Here is a 22024-nt window from a genome sequence, read left to right on the forward strand (position 1 = left end):
AAGCTATTGGCTACTAGCCTGAACGTAGTCCCGTCGTAATGAAATAACGTCATCACGTTATGTACAATCGGATTTTCCGACAACTTAGTCCGACCATTCGTATGCAACATCACTTCCGGACCTCTTCCGGAATTAATCCGTCGGAATTACTCCGACGGATTTGGTTGTCGGAATTTCCGACTGTGTGTACAAGGGCTTAGTGTAGAAGATGTACAAAACATAAACCTAGAGTATTGCCCACTATAAATACTTTGTAGTAACATGAGGGATATTGATACCTTCATATGCAATTACTGGTAGAGACGGTAGACCGAGGAATTAATCCCCTGTAATCAGATACGAGGCCTTCAAGTGACTGCTCGTCCGGTCCCTCTTGAGAAAGAATGTAATGGTTCTGCCCTAGTGTCAAGGCGTAGAGGGTATGAGCTTGTGCTCTAAGTCGGGGAGTAGGAAGAGTTACAAAGAGGTTTGCACCTCTGGTACTGTTAGTTTGTCAGGTTTGTCCGTATCCGTGGTGGTGTAACTACGTTGTGAATCTGAGGTAGGAAGTGACTCAAGGTACTCGAATAAGCTCTCGAAATTGTGGGGAATCTTTAAAGTGTAACCAACACGCCCATATGTTGGTATATTTGGATTGGCTTGATGGATTAATTGCTCCATCTCTGAGATTTTTTCCACTCGCTTGACCCAATCCATCAATGAAGGTGGATTTGCTGACCTCCAATAGAGCGGTATACATTGTTTGGCAGCGTTGAGTAGGTGTGGTATGATCGATTTCTTATAGGTGGATTGTGGTATAGAGGCATGGTGTAGTAAGAATTGCATCGGCATAAAGTCTACAGTATATGACGAGATATCTGAGATTGTCTTATGTATTTTTTCCCAAAAGGGCTTAATCAGAGTGCAATCCCACCAAATGTGTAGTAGAGATCCTGTGTTTCAACCACATCGCCAGCATAGAGGCAAGACTGAGGGGTAATATTTATGTAGAATGTCTGGTGTTCGATACCATCTGGCGTAAATTTTATAAGAGTTTTCTTGGGCTGAAATGTTGACGGAACGTTTGTGGATGTTTTCAAAAATAATTTCCCAATCCCTATTAGGTAGTTCCAATTCAAGTTCCCTTTCCCATATCTGGACCGTTGTAGTGTGTTTAGGGTTATAGTTATTGAATAGAAGTGTGTACACCTCTGAGATAAGGTGCCTGAGAGGCATTGTGCTTGTGCACAGGGCTTCAAAAGGGGTTTGTTGTCTGCACCATTGTGTGACAGGACAAGCGCTATTAAGGAAATGTCTAAATTGTAGAAATGTTAAAAATGGAATATGATAGTCAGGAAGACGTGAGATCATCTCACGGAATGATAGGATGGCACCGTGTTGCACAAGTTGGGAAGCCCTAAGGGTAGGCAGTGTCGAGTCACCTGTGTGGTTAAGCGAGGATACCCCCGGTGGGAAGTCTGGGTTACTATTAATCGGAGTCATCGGGCCTTGGGATGGGGTCCAATCGTATTGTAAGGCTTTTGACCTAAAAACGTGTAACGACGCTCCAGTTAACGGGTGCTGAGAGTACACCTTAGACGTCTTGTTTGCTGAAGTGCATGGTAGATGGGCTAGCGGGACTGGATCAAAGGAGTCTTCAAGGTCAACCCAATCTTTCATGGACTTGTGTGTGTGCCAGTCTATTATTCTCGCGAGATGACACGCTGAGTGGTATTTGTGAATGTCAGATAGGCTTAGGCCCCCTTTTGCTTTGGGTATTGTCAATTTATCCCAATTTATCCTAGGTGATTTGGAAGCCCATATGAAATTCCTGTATAGTTTCTTGTAAGTAGTGAAGAAGGATGTGGATAGTTTAATTGGAACGGTCTGCATTACATATAAAATGCGGGGTAGAATGTTCATTTTTAGATTGGCGATGCGGCCAAACCATGAGAATTTACCAATTGTCAATTTGAGGAGATCTGTTTGTAAAGATTGTAGTATTGGTCTGTAATTCATTTCGTAGAGATCGTCTAGGGAGTTCGGTAGTTGAATACCTAAGTAAGTGAGAGCTTTGGATTCCCAGCTGAAGGGAAAATTTAGTTTACATTGAGTTACTGTAGATGATGGGAGGGAAATGTTGAGGGCTTTAGATTTTGCAAAATTTATTTGTAAGTTTGACACTTTGTGGAAGAGTGCAAAGTCTTTCAGTATGTTGGGTAGTGTAGTTGTTGGGTCAGTAAGGAAGAGAAGAATGTCGTCTGCATATGCCGCAATTTTGTACTGTTTATGGCCAATAGTGATACCTTTAATGTCCGGGTTTGCTCTGAGCTTCCGCAGAAAGGGCTACAGGGTGAGAATGAAAATGAGCAGGGAGAGTGGGCAACCCTGGCGGGTACCGTTTGACACTGAGAAGGCGTCCGACAGGCGACCATTGATCCTTATTCTGGCCGTGGGGTGTGAGTACAGCATTAGGACCATTTGGATGAAGTGTGCAGGGAACCCCAGCACTTGTAAGGTTGCTGACATATAGTCCCAAGTCACTCTGTCGAACGCCTTCTCTGCATCCAAGGATAGAAAAAAGCCCTTTTGTTGTGACCTGCTGGAAAGCCAATGATGAATATGGAGGGCCTTTACAGTATTGTCCCTGGCCTCCCTTCCAGGAACAAAACCAACTTGATCAAGGGATATTAGATTTGTAAGAATCGTGAGGAGGCGATTGGCTATTATTTTGGCATATAGTTTCATGTCTACGTTCAGGAGAGAGATGGGTCTGTAATTTGAAACTATGGTGTCATCTTTGCCCGGTTTGGGAATCAATGTGATGTGGGCTTCTAAAAGATCTTTATTTACTGGATCCGAAGGTGAAAGAGAATTAAAAGTGTTAGTAAGATGTAGGGTAAGCAACTCTTGGAAGGTTTTGTAGTAACTGACAGTCAAGCCGTCCGGACCCGGACTTTTACCCGGTTTGAGCTGTTTCAGGGCCATTATATTTTCCTCAGCACTAATTGTTTTAATTGTTTATCTCATAAACCTAATACACTCATTTACATTTTATTAAGGCTTTTACTGCTAGCCCTGTCAGATTTCCCAGCCTTGTTTTCTACAGTTACACCAGATCAATAAAACATAACCAACAGACAATGAAACATACCCAACAGACAATGTATTTCCATTAAAAAAATATACCTCCAATGAATGTATTTTCTATACCTCTATGTTTTCCAAAATTCACTTTAATACTAGTTTTTGGAGGTTTTGAAACCCTGTCTATAATGAACACTAAAGACAAAGTCCTGACAGTAAGTTTTTTTGCAGTAGTTTTTTGAAGACAGAAGAGAGTAAATTTTGCATATTTTACAGGAGTAGCAGTGAAAGTGTTAATAAATGTAAATAGATCTATTGGATATGTGAGATAAATAATACAAAACAAAGCTTAAAAGGTTAACTATGCTAGTTTAATAAATTCAAGTATATTTAAAAAGCGGTAAATGTGATCTTCATCAAACATTCATGGCAGAATGTCCGCCAGGTCAGTGTTTTTTAACCATTTTTTAGTGGTGGCACACTTTAAAATGATGTATCTCACGGCACCACATTCTTAAATATAAAAAAAATAAAATGAATAGTTTTAAATAATGTAGCAAAGTCCACGCACATAGGACACCCAACTGAGGAGGTGATTTATTCTTCCAAAGCAAATACACCTTTGCACGATGGTACTGACTAGTATTCCAGTGTTTCTCTTCTACCTTAGTTTCTTTCCCTTACCCTGCTTGTGTGATCCCAATGCTGATGGAGAGGGGCAAACAAGGATGCTGCTCCTCCTTATCAACCAATTACTTCAGCAGTTGTTAGGACGTCGACAGCTGAAGGCTGTAATGGTGCACAATGAAAACCTGTGTCTTTGTGTAACTAAAAGGCAGGCTTGATTAATTCTCTGGTTTGTATACAATTTCTGGGCATTTTTTAGGCATTTATTTATAATTGTATTTGAAACTTTAATTCAGACTAAAGTACGGCACATTAATGGAAAAATGGATTAACAATATGGAGCAACAAAACTAAAATGTACGACAGAGAATATAAGAAACAAGGGAAAGAAGGATCAGGAAACAAAGAAAACGGAAAGCATGAAAGGGGGTGAGGAAGTAATGCGTTAGGGATGGACAGTTATTTTGTTTTAGTCATACCCTAACCTAACATGTTAGAGAATTCAGTGGTTTTATTGAACTTGATGTTCAGACCAAGTGTTGGACTCTGTAAAATAGGTTAGTTCTAACAAGAGGTAAGGTATTTAGCTGGTGTAAATGCATCACTTGAAATACTTTCTAAAGGGTTTTTGTGATCTTTGTCAACTTTAGGTAATTCAAAATTAATTTCCCAAATTTTCCTTTTATTTACAGTACTGTAACTTAAAATAAGAAGATGAAGCAACTGTCAGTTTGGGCAAAGATCATGTTCTCTTTCATACTCATCATTGTGTTTGTGTCTTATTGGTACTATTCCTTCAAGATCAGTAGTAGATCTTCATCATTGTTCTATACTGTAGGCGGTCAAAGCACTAAAGAAGTAATACCTGACACAAACCTAGTTAAAAAAAAGTTTTTAAAACTGTCCAGCAAGATCTCAAACCGAATTTGGACCGTGAAACCAGTGGGTCGACTTGGAAATCAGATTGGGCAATATGCAACTCTTTACTCCCTTGCCAAACTAAATGGACATCCAGCTTATATCGTTCCTAGAATGCATGAAACCTTGTCCAAGTTATTCAAGATTAACTTGCCTATGATTTCCCAAAAAGTACATAATCGTATCAAATGGAGACAGTATCCAATCAAGAACTGGATGTGTCCAGAGTACAAGAATATTTCAGGTCAGTATGTTAAACTGGTTGGAGTGCCTTGTTCATGGACCTTTCATCACCATATCTGGGAGGAGATACATCAGGAGTTTACTTTCCATGACTTTGTTAAAGCAGAAGCCAATGCCTATCTTTCTAATGTCAAAGGAAACAGGGAAAATGTTACATTTGTTGGAGTCCATGTTCGTAGAGGGGACTATGTTGAAATTATGCCCAAGAAATGGAAAGGAGTTGTAGCAGACAAGGGATATTTGCAAAAAGCCATGGATTACTTCAGAAATAAGTATGAGAACCCACTTTTTATTGTGACCAGTAATGGGATGGATTGGTGTAAAGAGAATATTAATAACTCATTGGAAGATGTTCATTTAGCTGGAGATGGAAATGAAGCCTCTCCTGCTCGAGATTTTGCACTATTAACACATTGTAACCACTCAATAATAACTATTGGGACTTTTGGGATTTGGGTTGCCTATCTTGTGGGAGGTGAAACAGTTCATCTTTCAAATTTTTTGTTACCAAATTCTCCTTACTTCAGATATTTCAAGTATGAAACAACTTATCTCCCAGAATGGATTGGAATCCCTGCTAATCTGTCTTCACTTTTGAATAAAAAGACATAACGTGTTTACCAAAACTAAATAATTGTTTATCTAATAAACCTAATACACTAATTTACATTTTATTGAGGCTTTTACTGCTAGCCCTGTCAGATTTCCCAGCTTTGTTTACACCAGATCAATAAAACATAACCAACAGACCATGAAACATACCCAACAGACAATGCATTTTCCATAAAAAAATATACCTGCAATAAATGTCTTTTCTATACCTCTATGTTTTCCAAAATTCACTTTAATACTAGTTTTTGGAGGTTTTGAAACCCTGTCTATAATGAACACTAAAGACAAAGTCCTGACAGGTTTTTTTGCAGTAGTTTTTTGGAGACAGAAGAGAGTAAATTTTGCATATTTTACAGGGGTAGCAGTGAAAGTGTTAATACATGTAAATAGATCTATTGGATATGTGAGATAAATAATAAAAAAACGACAAAACGAATTTTAAAAGGTTAACTATGCTAGTTTAATAAATTCAAGTATATTTAAAAAGCAGTAAATGTGATCTTGATCTAACATTCATGGTAGAATGTCCGCCAGGTCAGTGTTTTTCAACCTTTTTTTAGTGGTGGCACACTTTAAAATTATGCATCTCGTGGCACCACATTCTAAAATATAAAAAAATAAAATGAATAGGTTTAAATAACGCAGCAAAGTCCATGTACATAGGACACCCAACTTAGGAGGTGATTTATTCTTCCAAAGCAAATAACACCTTTTCACATTGGTACTGACCAGTATTCCAATGTTTCTCTTCTACCTTTCCCTTACCCTGCTTATGTGACCTCAGTGCTGATGGAGAGGGGCAAACAAGGATGCTGCGCAGGTATCCACCATCCTCCTTATGAACCAATTACTTCAGCAGTTGTTAGGACATCGACAGCTGAAGGTTGTAATAGTGCACAATGAAAACCTGTGGTTTTGTGTAAATAAAAGGCAGGCTTGATCAATTCTTTGGTTATATATACAATTTCTGGGCATTTTTTGGGCATTTTTTAGGCATTTATTTATAATTGTATTGAAAACTTTAATTTTAATTTATGAGATTGCAGGCCACACCCATCTGCAATGAACTTCCCCAGGTACAAAGATAATTAAATAAATACACAAAACAATTTATTTGGCAAAAAAAATTGTCCGCAACACCTTTATTGGTTTTAAACAAATAATTTACCAAAACTCCTTTATTTTTAACTCATAACTTCATATATATCAAATAAACAGATTTCTACCTGCTCAGTTTTTAGAACTCAAGCAGTAGCTCAACTTTAAATATAAATAACAGTCCCCACAAGCCGAACTTGAGCATTAAGACCGCCCTCCCCCAAGTGTCGCGGCCATTTCTATGCTATTTTGTAAACCCAAATTAAAAATATCGATGCCCACCTCAGACAGGTGCACCCATCCGGCCTGTACAACCCAGGATAACCACCTTCCAGGTCCACATGCCTATAAGACAGTCCACCAATCTGGGCCATGAATTTCTCAATCCCCGAATTTCCTCGCCTATTTGCTGGTACCAATTCCGAGATGCGGAACGCACCGAAAAAGGTGAACACAAGACTACACTTCAGATTTTTCAAGTATGAAACATCTTATCTCCCAGAATGGATTGGAATCCCTGCTAATCTGTCTTCACTAAGAAAAAGACATAATGTGTTTACCAAAACTATATACTGGTGTCTGCATATGCACCACAAGAACTCCAAAATTGGGGTGCACTATAATGTAAATATAAACCTTAATTCAGAAGAAGGGAAACAACACCACCCCGTACAGCCTCCCTGACTCTCTAACGGTCCACCAACAATATGACTAACAGAGACCAGTAGTTGGTGGGGCCAATTGCAGACTTAATAATTGCAAATTAGAATGCTACATATTTTGGAACTCCCAGTATGTTCTAGTAGATAAAAAAAAAGTAAATGAGCCACCTCTAATGAAAATGTACATGATATGATATGAGTATCCATCCATTTTACAGAACTTCAGTCTATTAGAAAACCAAGACACTGCTTTAAATATGTTAGCCATTGAAGTAGCAATATAAAGCCACTGTATACTTTTATATACTTTTTTTGCAATGAAGATTAAATACAATCTAGGACCTTACTTCTTGATAAAATTTACAATTGTGCCGACTCTTCCATTGTATCATGCTGAATACAAGATTTCACAGATCAGACTAGAGCAAGCAGCTATGACATCATAGTAAAAGGTTTTTTTTTCCTTCTGGATGAGGTCATCCAATTTCTGACATGCTAAAGAGTCAGTACACCCAGAAATGATATTTCAGTTATTGGTAAAGTAAGTCTGGCTGAGCCACCCTGTAGCTTTTATATCCTTTGGGGACTTCGACCCTTGAAAAGTTAATGGTTTTAGTTCCTCCCTTGTTGGTGGTTTCACTCCCCAGCAGATACCAAATCTTAAAAAATCTATTTGTTAATGGACTGACTTAAAAAGTAACTTCCCATTTGTTGCAGAAAAACAAAAACAAAAAAAAAATCCTTTTGGGTGATCAATGTACATTGCAATGAATTTAAGAAACTTTGCTGCACATTTCTACCTGTTTCTGCTCTGAAGAAATAGCAGTTTGTTTTGTACAGAGTGAATCTGAGTAGGAGTGAACTTTTTATTAATAATAAGCTGATGCACTTGTGGTGTTCTACTGAAGAAAGTTGTAGAGTCTGCATCCCTTTAGATGTGATTAACCCTTTAGGAGTATCTAACCAAAATTAAAGTTTCATTGCAGAGGATTCTTAAAATCTGCCTTGTATCCTAGTACAGACTTTTGATAAAATCAGCGAGTCAATCACCAACTGTGTACAGAATATCTCCAGGTTGCCATATTGTGTTTCATTTTACAGAAAATTGCAGTTGCTAAAAATTAAAAAGGAAAGGTAATTTTTAATAACATTAAGGGGGAGATTTACTAAAACTAGTGCACACAGAATCTGGTGTAGCTGTGCATATCAACCAATTAGCTTCTAATGTCAGCTTGTTAATTTAACCACCTCAATACAGTACACTTACTTCCTGACCAGACCAATTTTCAGCACTCTCACAGTTTGAATGACAATTACTCAGTGGTGCAACACTGTACCCATATGAAACTTGCGTCTTTTTTTCCACATAAATAGAGCTTTCTTTTAGCGGTATTTAATAACTAGTGGGTTTTTTATTTTTTGTGCTATAAATAAAAAAAACTTACATTTTGTGAAAAAAATGCCTTTTTCTTTGTTTCTGTCATAAAATTTTGCCAGCTAGTAATTTTTCTTCATAAATTTTGGCCAAAATTTATACTGCTACATATCTTTGGTAAAAATAACCCACATTAGTGTATATTATTTGGTATTTGTGAAAGTTATAGAGTCTACAAACTATGGTGCCAATCACTGAAAATTGATCACATCTGATCAGGCCTTCGGTACATCAGGTGTATCTCATTTCTTGAGACACTAACAAGTCAGGAAAGTACAAATACCCCCCAAATGACCCCTTTTTAGAAAGTAGACATTCCAAGATATTAAGTAAGTAGCATGGTGAGTTTTTTTAACTTGTCATTTTTTCCCACAATTCTTTGCAAAATTAAGATTTTTTTTATTATTATTTTTTCTACAAAATTGTCAGGTTATCAGGTTATTTCTCACACACAGCATATGCATACAACAAATTACACCCCAAAATACATTCTGCTACTCCTCCCGTGTATGGCGATACCACATGTGAGACTTTTACACAGCCTGGCCACATACAGAGCACCAACATTGAAGTGGCACCTTTAGGCGTTCTGCGAGCAAAAATGACACATCTCATTTCACAGCCACCTATTACACTTTCGAAGGCCCTGGAGTACCAGGACAATGTAATTGCTCATAAAATGACCCCATTTTGGAAAGCACACACCCCAACGTATAATCTGTGAGGCATTATTAGTCTTTTGAACAGTTAATTTTTTTCCAGAAGTTTTTGGAAAATGTGGAAAAAATGAAAACGCATTTTTTTTTTACACAAAGTTGTCAATTTATAAGATATTTATAACACATAGCACGTATATAGCAAAAATTACACAGCTTGGTCACACAGAGAGGCCGAACATTGAAGTACTACCTTCAGGCGTTCTAGGAGCATAAATGACACATTTCATTTCATTCCTACCTATCACACTTTTGAAGGTCCTGGAGCACCAGAACAATGGAATTACCCCCAAAATGACCCCATTTTGAAAAGCAAACACCCCAACATATATTCTATGAGGCATGGGCTGCAAATAGGTACTCGGGTACTCTGATGGGCTGGTGACAGGTACTTGAGTACTCTGATGGCCTAGTGATAAGTACTTGAGTACTCTGATGGCCTGGTGACAGGTACTTGGGTACTCTGATGGCCTGGTGACAGGTACTCGGGTACTCTGATGGCCTGGTGACAGGTACTCGGGTACTCTGATGGCCTGGTGACAGGTTCTCTGATGACCTGGTGACTAGAATTTGGGTACTCTGAAGGGCAGTGATAGGCACTCAGGTACTCATATGGACTGTGACTGGTACTCGGGTGCTCAGATGAACTGTGACAGGTACTCAGGTGAACTGTGACAGGTATTCAGGTACTCAGATGGGCTGGGACAGGTACTTAGGTACTCAGATGAACTGGGACAGGTACTCGGGTACTCTCATGGACTGGGACAGGTACTCGGTACTCTGATGGGCTGTGACAGGTACTCGGGTACTCTGATGGGCTGTTACAGGTACTCGGGTACTCTGATGGGCTGTGACAGGTACTCGGGTACTCTGATGGGCTGTGACAGGTACTTGGGTACTCGGATGGACTGTGACACGTACTCGGGTACTCAGATGGACTGTAACAGGTCCTCGGGTAGTGTGATGGAAAGTGGCAGGTACTCGGGTACTCTGATGGGCTGTGACAGGTACTCGGGTACTCTGATGGACTGTGACAGGTACTCGGGTACTTTGATGGGCTGTGACAGGTACTAGGGTACTTTGATGGGCTGTGACGGGTACTTGGATGGACTGTGACAGGTACTCGGGTACCTTGATGGGCTGTGACAGGTACTCGGGTACTTTGATGGGCTGTGACAGGTACTCGGGTACTTTGATGGGCTGTGATGGGTACTTGGATGGACTGTGACAGGTACTCGGATACTTTGATGGTCTGTGACAGGTACTCGGTTACTTTGATGGGATGTGACAGGTACTCGGGTACTCAGATGGACTGTGACAGGTACTTGGCTACTCGGATGGACTGTGACAGGTACTCGGGTACTCTGATGGGCTGTGACAGGTACTCAGGTACTCTGATGGGCTGTGACAGGTACTTGGGTACTCTGATGGGCTGTGACGGGTACTCGGGTACTCTGATGGACTGTGACAGGTACTCTGATGGACTGTGAGTGACAGGTACTATGAGGGGTGGTGACAGGTCCTCTTTATTGGGGGGGCAATCAGGGTGATTTGTGTACACTGTAGGCGGTAACCAGATGTTACCGCAATCTCCTCCTCACACACGATGGATGTGTGAGGGGGAGAACCCGGTAACATCTCGTTACCGCGGTTTGTTTACATTTAGTGATTGACTGTGAAACAATCACAGCCCATCACATGGGTAAACAGCCGGTCAATGGCTGTTCACCAGCGTCGGTGACGAGCAGTGTTCCCGGAAAGCCATCGCTGCCGATGTGCACGAGCAGCAGGCTCGCGATCGCGTGCACTCACCGTGCACAGTGGGGGTGTAGCCATCTGTGATTGGCCGTGACTTCATCACGGCCGATCACATGGTAAACAGCCTGCCACCAAAGGAACAGGGATGCGCGCATTCCCTGTTTAAATAGGAGGACGTCATATGACGCCTTCCCGTCACAATAGGTCCGCCGCTTGGCCGTCATTTGACGGCCGGCGGTCGGCAAGTGGTTAAGCTTTGACAATAAAACTTGGAAGCTGTTGCAATTGTATTTGCTACATTATTTTGCTATTTTTTTACACAGATGTGGACTTAGGCCCCTTTCACAGGGCCGTCTCTGTTTTGTGGGTTCCGCTTGCTGAGTGGACGATTGCTCCGCTAATCCCCACTGAGCAGACGGACGACAGGTCCGTCTCTGCTTAGTAAGAGACAGACCCAGTCCCGCTCACCTCTATAGGGAGATAGGATGAAAATTAACTGCCTGTTCATTTTCATCTGATCATATCTGATCTGCCCCACTAGACGGATGGGAAATAGGACCTCCATCCATCTGCATTTTGTGGACAGGATCAGATCGGATAATGGCAGATGTCAGCAGACATGTGTCTGCTGACACCCGCCGCACCATAGTTTTTAAGGCGGCCCCGATTGGACCCTCCATTCAACTCTGACAGGTGGACCTGATCGGACAGCCTGTGTGAAAGAGCCCTTAACCTTTAACCCTATAACAAAGAATTGGTATATAGCATCAAGCATATCGAATATTATACCATTCATCTTGAAACATTCTATATTTATTAATCAAAGGGAGATACCATAAATATCCTACATGTTATTCTGGAGACACTGATTAGTCTAGTCATTTAAATATCCTACATAATTTATTATACTCCTGGAGACACTAAATAGTTTAGTCATAGATCAAGTACAAGGCTGTCTAAACGACCTCACAAATCATGGAAAAAATCCGTACTTATTGTTTTCACCTGGCATGTTTTACTTTGATGTAAGCCTTGATCTCTCTATACACGTGAAAGAGAAAGAATTGGAGAACAGTCAAAAGAACAATGGAATGAAAGCATCCTTTTCTAAATATGGAAACTCACTTTTTATTGTGGTCCGTAATGGGATAGATTTGTGTAAGTATTGGTGACAATATTGAAAACTCACTGGAAGGTGTTACTATTAGACATGTGCAGAGTAAAATATTTCGTTTCGGAATTTCGTTTTCGTCCGAAAACTTAATTTATTTAGTTACTCCCGAAATTCGTTTTTATTTATTTCGTTTTTCGTTCAAAAATTGCATTCGTCCGAAAATCCACATGAATTACGGTCGAATCTGTCTTTGAAGGCTCAGGCCGCGTACACACGCGGGGACTGTTCGCCCAACTTTGTCCGTCAAACAGTTTCGGCAAACAGTCCGCTCAAACTTAGCATGGACGGACATGGCCACACACGACGGACGAACAGTTTGCTGAAACCGTGCGCGATGACGTGAACGGCACGTACGACGGGACGAAAAATACGACGTCCTATACACTGCATTATAGCTTTCGGCGTGAAAATCCTTTCTGAGCATGCGCGCAACTTTGTTTGACGAACAAGCCTACACACGAGCGGACTGTTCGCTGAAACAAGGTTTCAGCGGACAGTTTTTCGGAAATTCCGAAAAACCTTGTCCGTCAAACTGTCCGCTGAAACTGTCCGCTGAAAGCCCACACACGAGCGGACTGTCCGCCCAAACACTGTTCAGCGGACAAAGTTGGGCGAACAGTCCGCCCGTGTGTACGCGGCCTTATGGTGTCTGTCGAATGTATAAAGAAGATTCGACGGAGCTAGTATATATACTATATAGCATACTTTAGAACCCTATTAAAGTCTATGGGACTCCAACGTTCAAAATCTAAAGTGCTAATTTTAAAGGCTAATTTGCAAGTTACTGTCCTAAAAAGTGTTTGGGGACCCGGGTCCTGCCCCAGGGGACATGTATCAAAGCAAAAAAAAGTTTTAAAAACGGCCGTTTTTTCGGGAGCAGTGATTTTAATAATGATTAAAGTGAAACAATAAAAGTGTAATATTCCTTTAAATTTCGTAGCTGGGGGGTTGTCTATAGTATGCCTGTGAAGGGGCTCATGTTTCTGGGGCTTAGAACTGTCGCTGCACAAAGTGTAATTTATGCAGGAAAAAAAGTCCTTTAAAATCACTCGCAGCTATTATGAATTGTCGGCTCCCGTAATACAGAGAACACTCATTGAAAGTCATTGATAAAAAAATAAATAAATAAATAAATAAAAAAGCGTGGGGGTCCCCCAAATTCAATTACCAGGCCCTTCAGGTCTGGTATGGATATTAAGGGGAACCCTGCCTCAAATTTAAGAAAAAATTTGACGTGGGGTTCCCCCTAAATATCCATAACCAGACCCTTCAGGTCTGGTATGGATATTAAGGGGAACCCCGCGTCAAATTTAAAAAAAAATTGACGTGGGGTTCCCCCTTAAAATCCATACCAGACCCTTTATCCGAGCACGCAACCTGGCAGGCCGCAGGAAAAGAGGGGGGGACGAGAGAGCGGCCCCCCCTCCCTCCTGAACCGTACCAGGCCACATGCCCTCAACATTGGGAGGATGCTTTGGGGGTCTGTGACCCCTCAAAGCACCATGTCCCCATGTTGATGAGGACAAGGGCCTCATCTCCACAACCCTGGCCGGTGGTTGTGGAGGTCTGCGGGCGGGGGGCTTATCAGAATCTGGAAGCCCCCTTTAACAAGGGGACCCCCAGATCCCGGCCCCCCCCCTGTTTGAAATGGTAAGGGGGTACAAAAGTACCCCTACCATTTCACAAAGAAAGTGTAAAAAATGGTTAAATAAAACAAACACACTTTTGAAAAATTCCTTTATTAAAAATAAAAAAATAAAAAAAAGATTCCAGCGGCGGTAATCCACTCTTGCTATCCAGCGACGGACGGTCATCTCTCCAGCGATGTCTCATCTCTCCAGCGCAGCGAATCCTTCGTTCTTCTGTCTCCGCAGAGGAGACAATGCAAGGATTCCGGCTGCCTGACGTTTCTTATATAGGGTGGGCGGGGCCACCCGTCACCTGACCCCGGGGTTCCCCGTGACGTATGGGTGACCCCGCCCCCCTCTGATGTAACGGAAACCTGCCTGTGTTACATCAGAGGGGTGCGGGGTCACCCATACGTCACAGGGAACCCCGGGTTTCCCCTTGCATCAGAGGGGGGCGGGGTCAGGTGACGGGTGGCCCCGCCCTCCGTATATAAGAAACGTCAGGCAGCCGGAATCCTTGCATTGTCTCCTCTGCGGAGACAGAAGAACGAAGGATTCGCTGCGCTGGAGAGATGAGACATCGCTGGAGAGATGACCGTCCGTCGCTGGATAGCAAGAGTGGATTACCGCCGCTGGAATCTTTTTTTAATTTTTTTATTTTTAATAAAGGAATTTTTCAAAAGTGTGTTTGTTTTATTTAACCATTTTTTTACACTTTCTTTGTGAAATGGTAGGGGTACTTTTGTACCCCCTTACCATTTCAAACAGGGGGGGGGCCGGGATCTGGGGGTCCCCTTGTTAAAGGGGGCTTCCAGATTCTGATAAGCCCCCCGCCCGCAGACCTCCACAACCACCGGCCAGGGTTGTGGAGATGAGGCCCTTGTCCTCATCAACATGGGGACAAGGTGCTTTGAGGGGTCACAGACCCCCAAAGCATCCTCCCAATGTTGAGGGCATGTGGCCTGGTACGGTTCAGGAGGGAGGGGGGGCCGCTCTCTCGTCCCCCCCTCTTTTCCTGCGGCCTGCCAGGTTGCGTGCTCGGATAAAGGGTCTGGTATGGATTTTTAGGGGGAACCCCACGTCAATTTTTTTTTAAATTTGACGCGGGGTTCCCCTTAATATCCATACCAGACCTGAAGGGTCTGGTTATGGATATTTAGGGGGAACCCCACGTCAAATTTTTTCTTAAATTTGAGGCAGGGTTCCCCTTAATATCCATACCAGACCTGAAGGGCCTGGTAATTGAATTTGGGGGACCCCCACGCTTTTTTTATTTATTTATTTTTTTATTTTTTTATCAATGACTTTCAATGAGTGTTCTCTGTATTACGGGAGCCGACAATTCATAATAGCTGCGAGTGATTTTAAAGGACTTTTTTTCCTGCATAAATGACACTTTGTGCAGCGACAGTTCTAAGCCCCAGAAACATGAGCCCCTTCACAGGCATACTATAGACAACCCCCCAGCTACGAAATTTAAAGGAATATTACACTTTTATTGTTTCACTTTAATCATTATTAAAATCACTGCTCCCGAAAAAACGGCCGTTTTTAAAACTTTTTTTTGCATTGATACATGTCCCCTGGGGCAGGACCCGGGTCCCCAAACACTTTTTAGGACAGTAACTTGCAGAATCTTTTCTCTCCGTCAAATCTTTTCTCTGTCGAATATTTTCTCTATATAATCTTGGACTAATAGAGGTAAGGTTAGGCACATTCGACCATAGGTTCTATAGACACGTTGTCAGAGTCATGTCGAATCTCCTATTCTATATCGAACTGTTGTAACAACGAAAACGAAAATAAAGCATTTATTTATGTCGGATCTTTCGTTTTTCGGATTTTGTGCTTTCGTTATCGTTTGTCAAAACGAAAACGAAAATAGCTGAAATTCGGACGAAAATGCATTCGGACGAAAACGAATGCACATGTCTAGTTACTATAAATCCTAATGGAAATGGAACCTCTCCTACTCAAGAATTTGCACTTTTAACACCCTGTAACCATTCAATGATAACCACTGAGACATTTGGGACTGGGTTGCCCAACTTGTGCGAGGTGAGATGGTTTATCTTTAAAATTATTTGTTGCCAAAATCTTCTTGCTTCATATTTTTCAACATCTTATCTCCCAGAGTGATCTCCCTGAACTGTCTTCACTTTTGAAGAAAAGAGGAACAGTACAACCATTAAAGTTCAACTAAAGGCAATACTTTTTTTTTTGAGTTTAGGATAGAGTGGAGATGGAGTAGAACACCTATCAAGTTTTTTATTGAAGTCTGGGCCCTCTCTAGTTGTCCTTGTGATGAAACATGGTGCCAGACCACTGCCCTTCTCACCAACTTGTGACAAAAGACTGGTCAATAGTGATGGACGAACTTCCGACGGGACGTTTCGCAAACGCGGACCGATAGTTCGCGAACCGTTACGTTCGCGGCGGGCCCCATTGACTTCAATGGGAGGCGAACTTTGCAAACCTACAGGTCAAATTTGCAGCCACAAAATTATCACTAGCTGTGCAAACATAGTCCCACCACATGGCCAATTACATAACACATGTATGAGGTGAATCTGGGATCGACAACTACAAGCATTCTTTTTTTATATGTGAAATTGTGACAATTCAGGACTGTGGAGTGCATGAAGGCAATGGAGGAGAGGGAAGGTCAGGGTAGGCAAAGAAGAGGGTGCACCGTGATAGAGTGATCTGACACCAGCACTGTGATAGAGAGCACTGATATCAGCAGCGTGACATACAGCAATGACACCTGCACCGTGATAGAGTGATCTGACACCAGCACCGTGATAGAGAACACTGGCATCAGCAGCGTGACATACAGCAACGACACCTGCACCGTGATAGAGTGATCTGACACCAGCACCGTGATAGAGAGCACTGACATCAGCAGCGTGACATACAGCAATGACACCTGCACCGTGATAGAGTGATCTGACACCAGCACCGTGATAGAGAGCACTGACATCAGCAGCGTGACATAAAGCACTGACACCAGCACCGTGATATACAGCACTGACACCTGCACCGTAAGCAACCCCAGGAGGAAGTCAGCATAGCACAGGGATGGTGGGAGCCCCTCATAATGAGCATAGCACAGGGATGGTGGGAGCCCCTCATAATATGCACAGCAGAGGTACAGCCCCAGGAGGAAGTCAGCACAGCACAGGGATGGTGGGAGCCCCTCATAATAAGCAGCCCCAGGAGGATGTCAGCATAGCACAGGGATGGTGGGAGCCCCTCATAATAAGCAGCCCCAGGAGGAAGTCAGCACAGCACAGGGATGGTGGGAGCCCCTCATAATGAGCATAGCACAGGGATGGTGGGAGCCCCTCATAATGAGCATAGCACAGGGATGATGGGAGCCCCTCATAATATGCACAGCAGAGGTACAGCCCCAGGAGGAAGTCAGCACAGCACAGGGATGGTGGGAGCCCCTCATAATAAGCAGCCCCAGGAGGAAGTCAGCACAGCACAGGGATGGTGGGAGCCCCTCATAATAAGCAGCCCCTGTAGAAATATGACACCGCTCAACCTCTTCAGACAGGAGGGTACTGGCATATAGTACGGTGTGCTTTTTTTGGACAAGGAAGTGAGCCAAATGAAGAAAGAAGGTCTGTGTGCTCGATTAAAAAAATCGTTTATAGACATATACATGGTCTACTGGTCACATGTGTTGAATTCCTCCGAGATCCATGCCTCATTCATTTTTAGAAATGTGAGGTAGTTAACACTGTCGTGAGCTAGGCGAGTACGCTTATCAATCACGATACCCCCTGCTGCGCTGAACGTCCTTTCGGACAGGATACGGGACGAGGGGCAAGCCAACAGTTCGATTGCAAATTGGGCAAGCTCTGGCCAGAGGTCAAGCCTGCCCACCCAGTAGTCCCTGGCTTCATCACTCCTCAGAGTGTCCACATCGGCCGTTAACCCGATGTAGACGGACACCTGGCGGTCTAGGCATTCCCTGATGCTGGATCCGGATGACACCTATCGATGGGTCGGCTGAAAGAATGACCTCATATCAGAAGTCACCAACACATCTTCAAACCGGCCTCTTCTTGCAGGCGCTGTTGGATTGGTACCCGCAACTCCTTCTCTGGGAGTGGGAATTGCTCCTCTGCCAGCTCACGCAAAAGCAGAATGCAGCATTTCTCGAAGCAAGGCCTGGAAGTGCTCCATTCTGACAGCCCTCTGTGACGGCGGTAACATTTCCGCCATTTTGTGTTTGTACCGGGGGTCTAAGTACGTTGCCACCCAGTACTGGTCCTTGAACCTTATGCTTTTTATACGGGGGTCCCTATTAAAACACTGGAGCATGAAGGCCCCCATTTGCACTAAACTGGAAGCGGTGTGGTGGCCTGGCTCCTGCTCATCATCCAGGATAATGTCATCCTCTTCATTCTCCTCTCCCCATCCACGCACAACAACAGGGATCCCAGAAAGGTTTAAAGCATGCTCTTCTTGCTCCTCCTCATCCGCCCCAGCACCATCCACCTCTGACTCCTCTTCAGACTCCTGTTGTTCACTTGTCTCAGATAGAGTAGCCCCCCCGGGAATTCATCCAGCATTGCGACTTCCTCATCTTTCCGCTCCTGCTCCTCCACAGCTTGATCAATGACACGACGCAATGCACGCTCCATAAAGAAGGCATAAGGTACCATGTCACTGATGGCGCCATGGCTGCGACTGACCAGTTTGGTGATCTCCTCAAATGGCCGCAGAAGTCTGCATGCGTCGCGCATGAGTAGCCACTGTCGCGGTGAAAAAAAAAACAGCTCCCCAGAACCTGTTCTGCCGCAGAGTTCATACCGGTAGACGTTAACTGCACGTTTCTGCTGGAGCAGCCTATCAAGCATATAGAAGGTTGAGTTCCATCGCGTCGGACAAACGCAAATAAGACGTCTGACCGGCAGATTGTGTCGCGAGCCATGGCCGTGTAAGATCTTCTGAAATGGGCCGAGATTTTCCTTGCCTGCCGCAAGATGTCCTGGACCCCAGGGTATTTGACAACGAATCGCTGCACAACCAAGTTTAAGATGTGTGCCATGCATGGCACGTGCGTAATTTTGACCTGTTTCAATGCGCTAAGCAGATTGGCACCGTTGTCACACACCACTTTACCAACTGTCAAATTGAGCGGTGTTAGCCACTGATCTGCCTGTGAACGCAAAGCTGAAAGGAGTGCCGGGCCAGTGTGGCCCTTGGCTTCCAGGCACAACAGACGCAGCACGGCATGGCAACGTCTCACCTGGCATGTCAAATAGGTTCTGGGGAGCTTGGGCGGCGCAGCGGAAGAGACGCTAGCAGCGGAAAAGGAGGAGTGAGCCGAGGAGGATGGAGTAGGAGGAGAAAGAGAAGAAGAGCCAGGCCTGCATGCAATCCGTGGTGGTAAAACCAAATCTACACGGGTGCCACGGGTTACATGCTTGACGGCCGTCAGAAGGTACACCCAGTGGGCAGTAAAAGTGATATACCTTCCTTGCCCGTGTTTGCTAGACCACGTGTCTGTGGTCAGATGTATCTTGGCACCAACACTGTGTGCCAGAGATACATTCACTTGCCGCTGAACATGGCCATATAGCTCTGGGATTTTTTAATTATTCAAGTGATAGTTTGTGTTTACTATTTTGTCCCGCTGCATTTTCTGTTTTATTTAGTAGCACTTGCACTTTTGTTATTCCACAGATTGTTACATTATACTTTGTTATGCACGTAGATCTATTTCACGTCTAGCACATAGTGGCGCAAGGGTCCATTTTACACATAGCTCTGGGATGCCCTTCTGTGAGAAATACTTCCTTCCTGGGACCTTCCATTGTGGTGTTCCAATGGCCACAAATTTTCGAAAGGCCTCCGAGTCCACCAGTTTATATAGCAGTAGTTGGCGGGCTATCAGTTCTGACAAGCCAGCCGTCAACCGTTGGGCAAGAGGGTTATCCGGCATCATCATTTTTTTACGCTCGAACATTTGGCCCACGGAAGCCTGCCTTTTTGCAGAAAAACGTGAGCTTGGCGTGATGGAACGTGGAGTGGAGGACAATTGTGAGGAGAAGAAGTAGAAGACGAGGCTGGACGGTGAGAGCCTGGAGTGTGGCTTTGTGTGTTCCGTTGCTCCCACTGGGCTCGGTGATGGCAGCTCATGTGCCTTCTTAAGGTGGTCGTCCCTAGGTGAGTGTTGGGCTTACCGCGACTTATGCGTGGACTGCAAAGATTGCAGATGGCAACACTATTGTCAGCAGCGGACACGTTAAAAAAAGCCCACACTGCGGAGCCATGTGCCGGCATCCTGGGAGCGCCAGATGTGACCATACATGGTCGATGCCTCGCTCCTGATACATTAGCAGTCTGCTTTGTCCCTCCTGTGCAATCTAAGTTATTCCTGCTTCTCCTCCCTATCTGCTGGTCCATATCTCCCTCTGAACTCCCCTCCTCTTCCTCTCTTGTGGGCACCCACGTGACATCACTAGACACGTCATCATCTACGTCACCTTCCCCACCGCTATAATTAGAGATCTCGGAGTAGGCAGCAACACCGGGGACCAACCTCCTCCTTGGGCTGATCTGGGTACTGTCGTCAGACTGCTGAGTGGCGGTTGTTGCTACCTCATCTTCCTGATCCAATGCCAAGAGTGGCTGCGGATCAGAAATGTCTTGATATGGATCGGAAAATAATTCCTGTGGCTCAAGCGGAAGGTATGTGGTGGTGGTGGTGTTGGTGGTAGTGTTTTTGGGGGTGCACATAGCAGAGAGTGAAGAAGAGGGTGCAGATCAAGAGGATGAGGAGGGTGCAGAAGAGTAAGGCTGAGTGAGCCACTCAACCAAGTCTGGTGCTTCCTTTGACGTAATCGCACGCACCTTCTGCAATTTCCCACTTTGGCTCAAGCCTGTTGCTCCTGCCCTACCCCTACCACCCCTGCGGAAGGGCCTGACTCTTCCTCTGCCTGTCATTTTTTAAATGACCCTGTGACAAAAGTCTCTAGAGAAGTGCAGTATGTATGTGGAAGAAGGTATATAACACCCTGCTTCAATCTGTTGTTTTTGGGGGCCACTGGTCTATCACACCAGTTACAATACTTTTTTATTTGATTGCGTTTGTCACTCTTTGTAGTATCGCTGCAGAACCACTCAGCAATCACAATGCTGCACAGTGGAAACGCACTATGCTATGCTTTCTATATGTGCAAGTATTTTATGCGTGTATTACACAACTATATACTGCACACCAAATAGTACACCTATACCAGTCCTTAAGGACCTTTGTGGAACTAGTAGCTAGTGATTAGCAGACTGTACCTCAGTCCCTACACTGATAAAGGACTGCTGCAGAATAGGGCAGCAGTCAGCAGTAGTGCACCACAACCCTATATATTGTGGACCTATACCAGTCCTTAAGGACCTTTGTGGAACTAGTAGCTAGGGATTAGCAGACTGTACCTCACTCAACCCTATATACTGTACTACTCTATACCATACCAGTCCTTAAAAGGACCTTTGTGGAACTAGTAGCTAGGGATTAGCAGACTGTACCTCAGTCCCTACACTGATTAAGGACTGCTACAGAATAGGGCAGCAGTCAGCAGTAGTGCACCACAACCCTATATACTGTGGACCTATACCAGTCCTTAAGGACCTTTGTGGAACTAGTAGCTAGGGATTAGCAGACTGTACCTCACTCAACCCTATATACTGTACTACTCTATACCATACCAGTCCTTAAAAGGACCTTTGTGGAACTAGTAGCTAGGGATTAGCAGACTGTACCTCACTCAACCCTATATACTGTACTACTCTATACCATACCAGTCCTTAAAAGGACCTTTGTGGAACTAGTAGCTAGTGATTACCAGACTGTACCTCAGTCCCTATACTGATAAAGGACTGCTGCAGAATAGGGCAGCAGTCAACAGTAGTGCACCACAACCCTATATATTGTGGACCTATAGCAGTCCTTAAGGACCTTTGTGGAACTAGTAGCTAGGGATTAGCAGACTGTACCTCAGTCCCTATACTGATAAAGGACTGCTGCAAAATAGGGCAGCAGCAGTCAGCAGTAGTGCACCACAACCCTA

At 43.7% G+C, this 22024-nt stretch overlaps 1 protein-coding gene across 1 annotated transcript; it reads left to right on the top strand.

Moving 5' to 3' along the window:
* The first annotated feature begins 4407 nt into the window (after positions 1 to 4407).
* Positions 4408 to 5466, top strand: LOC143932959 (galactoside alpha-(1,2)-fucosyltransferase 2-like). The gene is made up of 2 exons (XM_077455889.1): positions 4408 to 4498; positions 4532 to 5466. The coding sequence occupies exons 1-2, from the start codon at positions 4408 to 4410 to the stop codon at positions 5464 to 5466; spliced, it is 1026 nt and encodes a 341-aa protein (XP_077312015.1).
* The last annotated feature ends 16558 nt before the right edge of the window (positions 5467 to 22024 follow it).

Source organism: Lithobates pipiens, unplaced genomic scaffold, assembly GCF_037356315.1.
Source record: "Lithobates pipiens isolate NorthernLeopardFrog02 unplaced genomic scaffold, aLitPip1_a1.2 Scaffold_27, whole genome shotgun sequence".
NCBI lineage: Eukaryota > Metazoa > Chordata > Amphibia > Anura > Ranidae > Lithobates > Lithobates pipiens.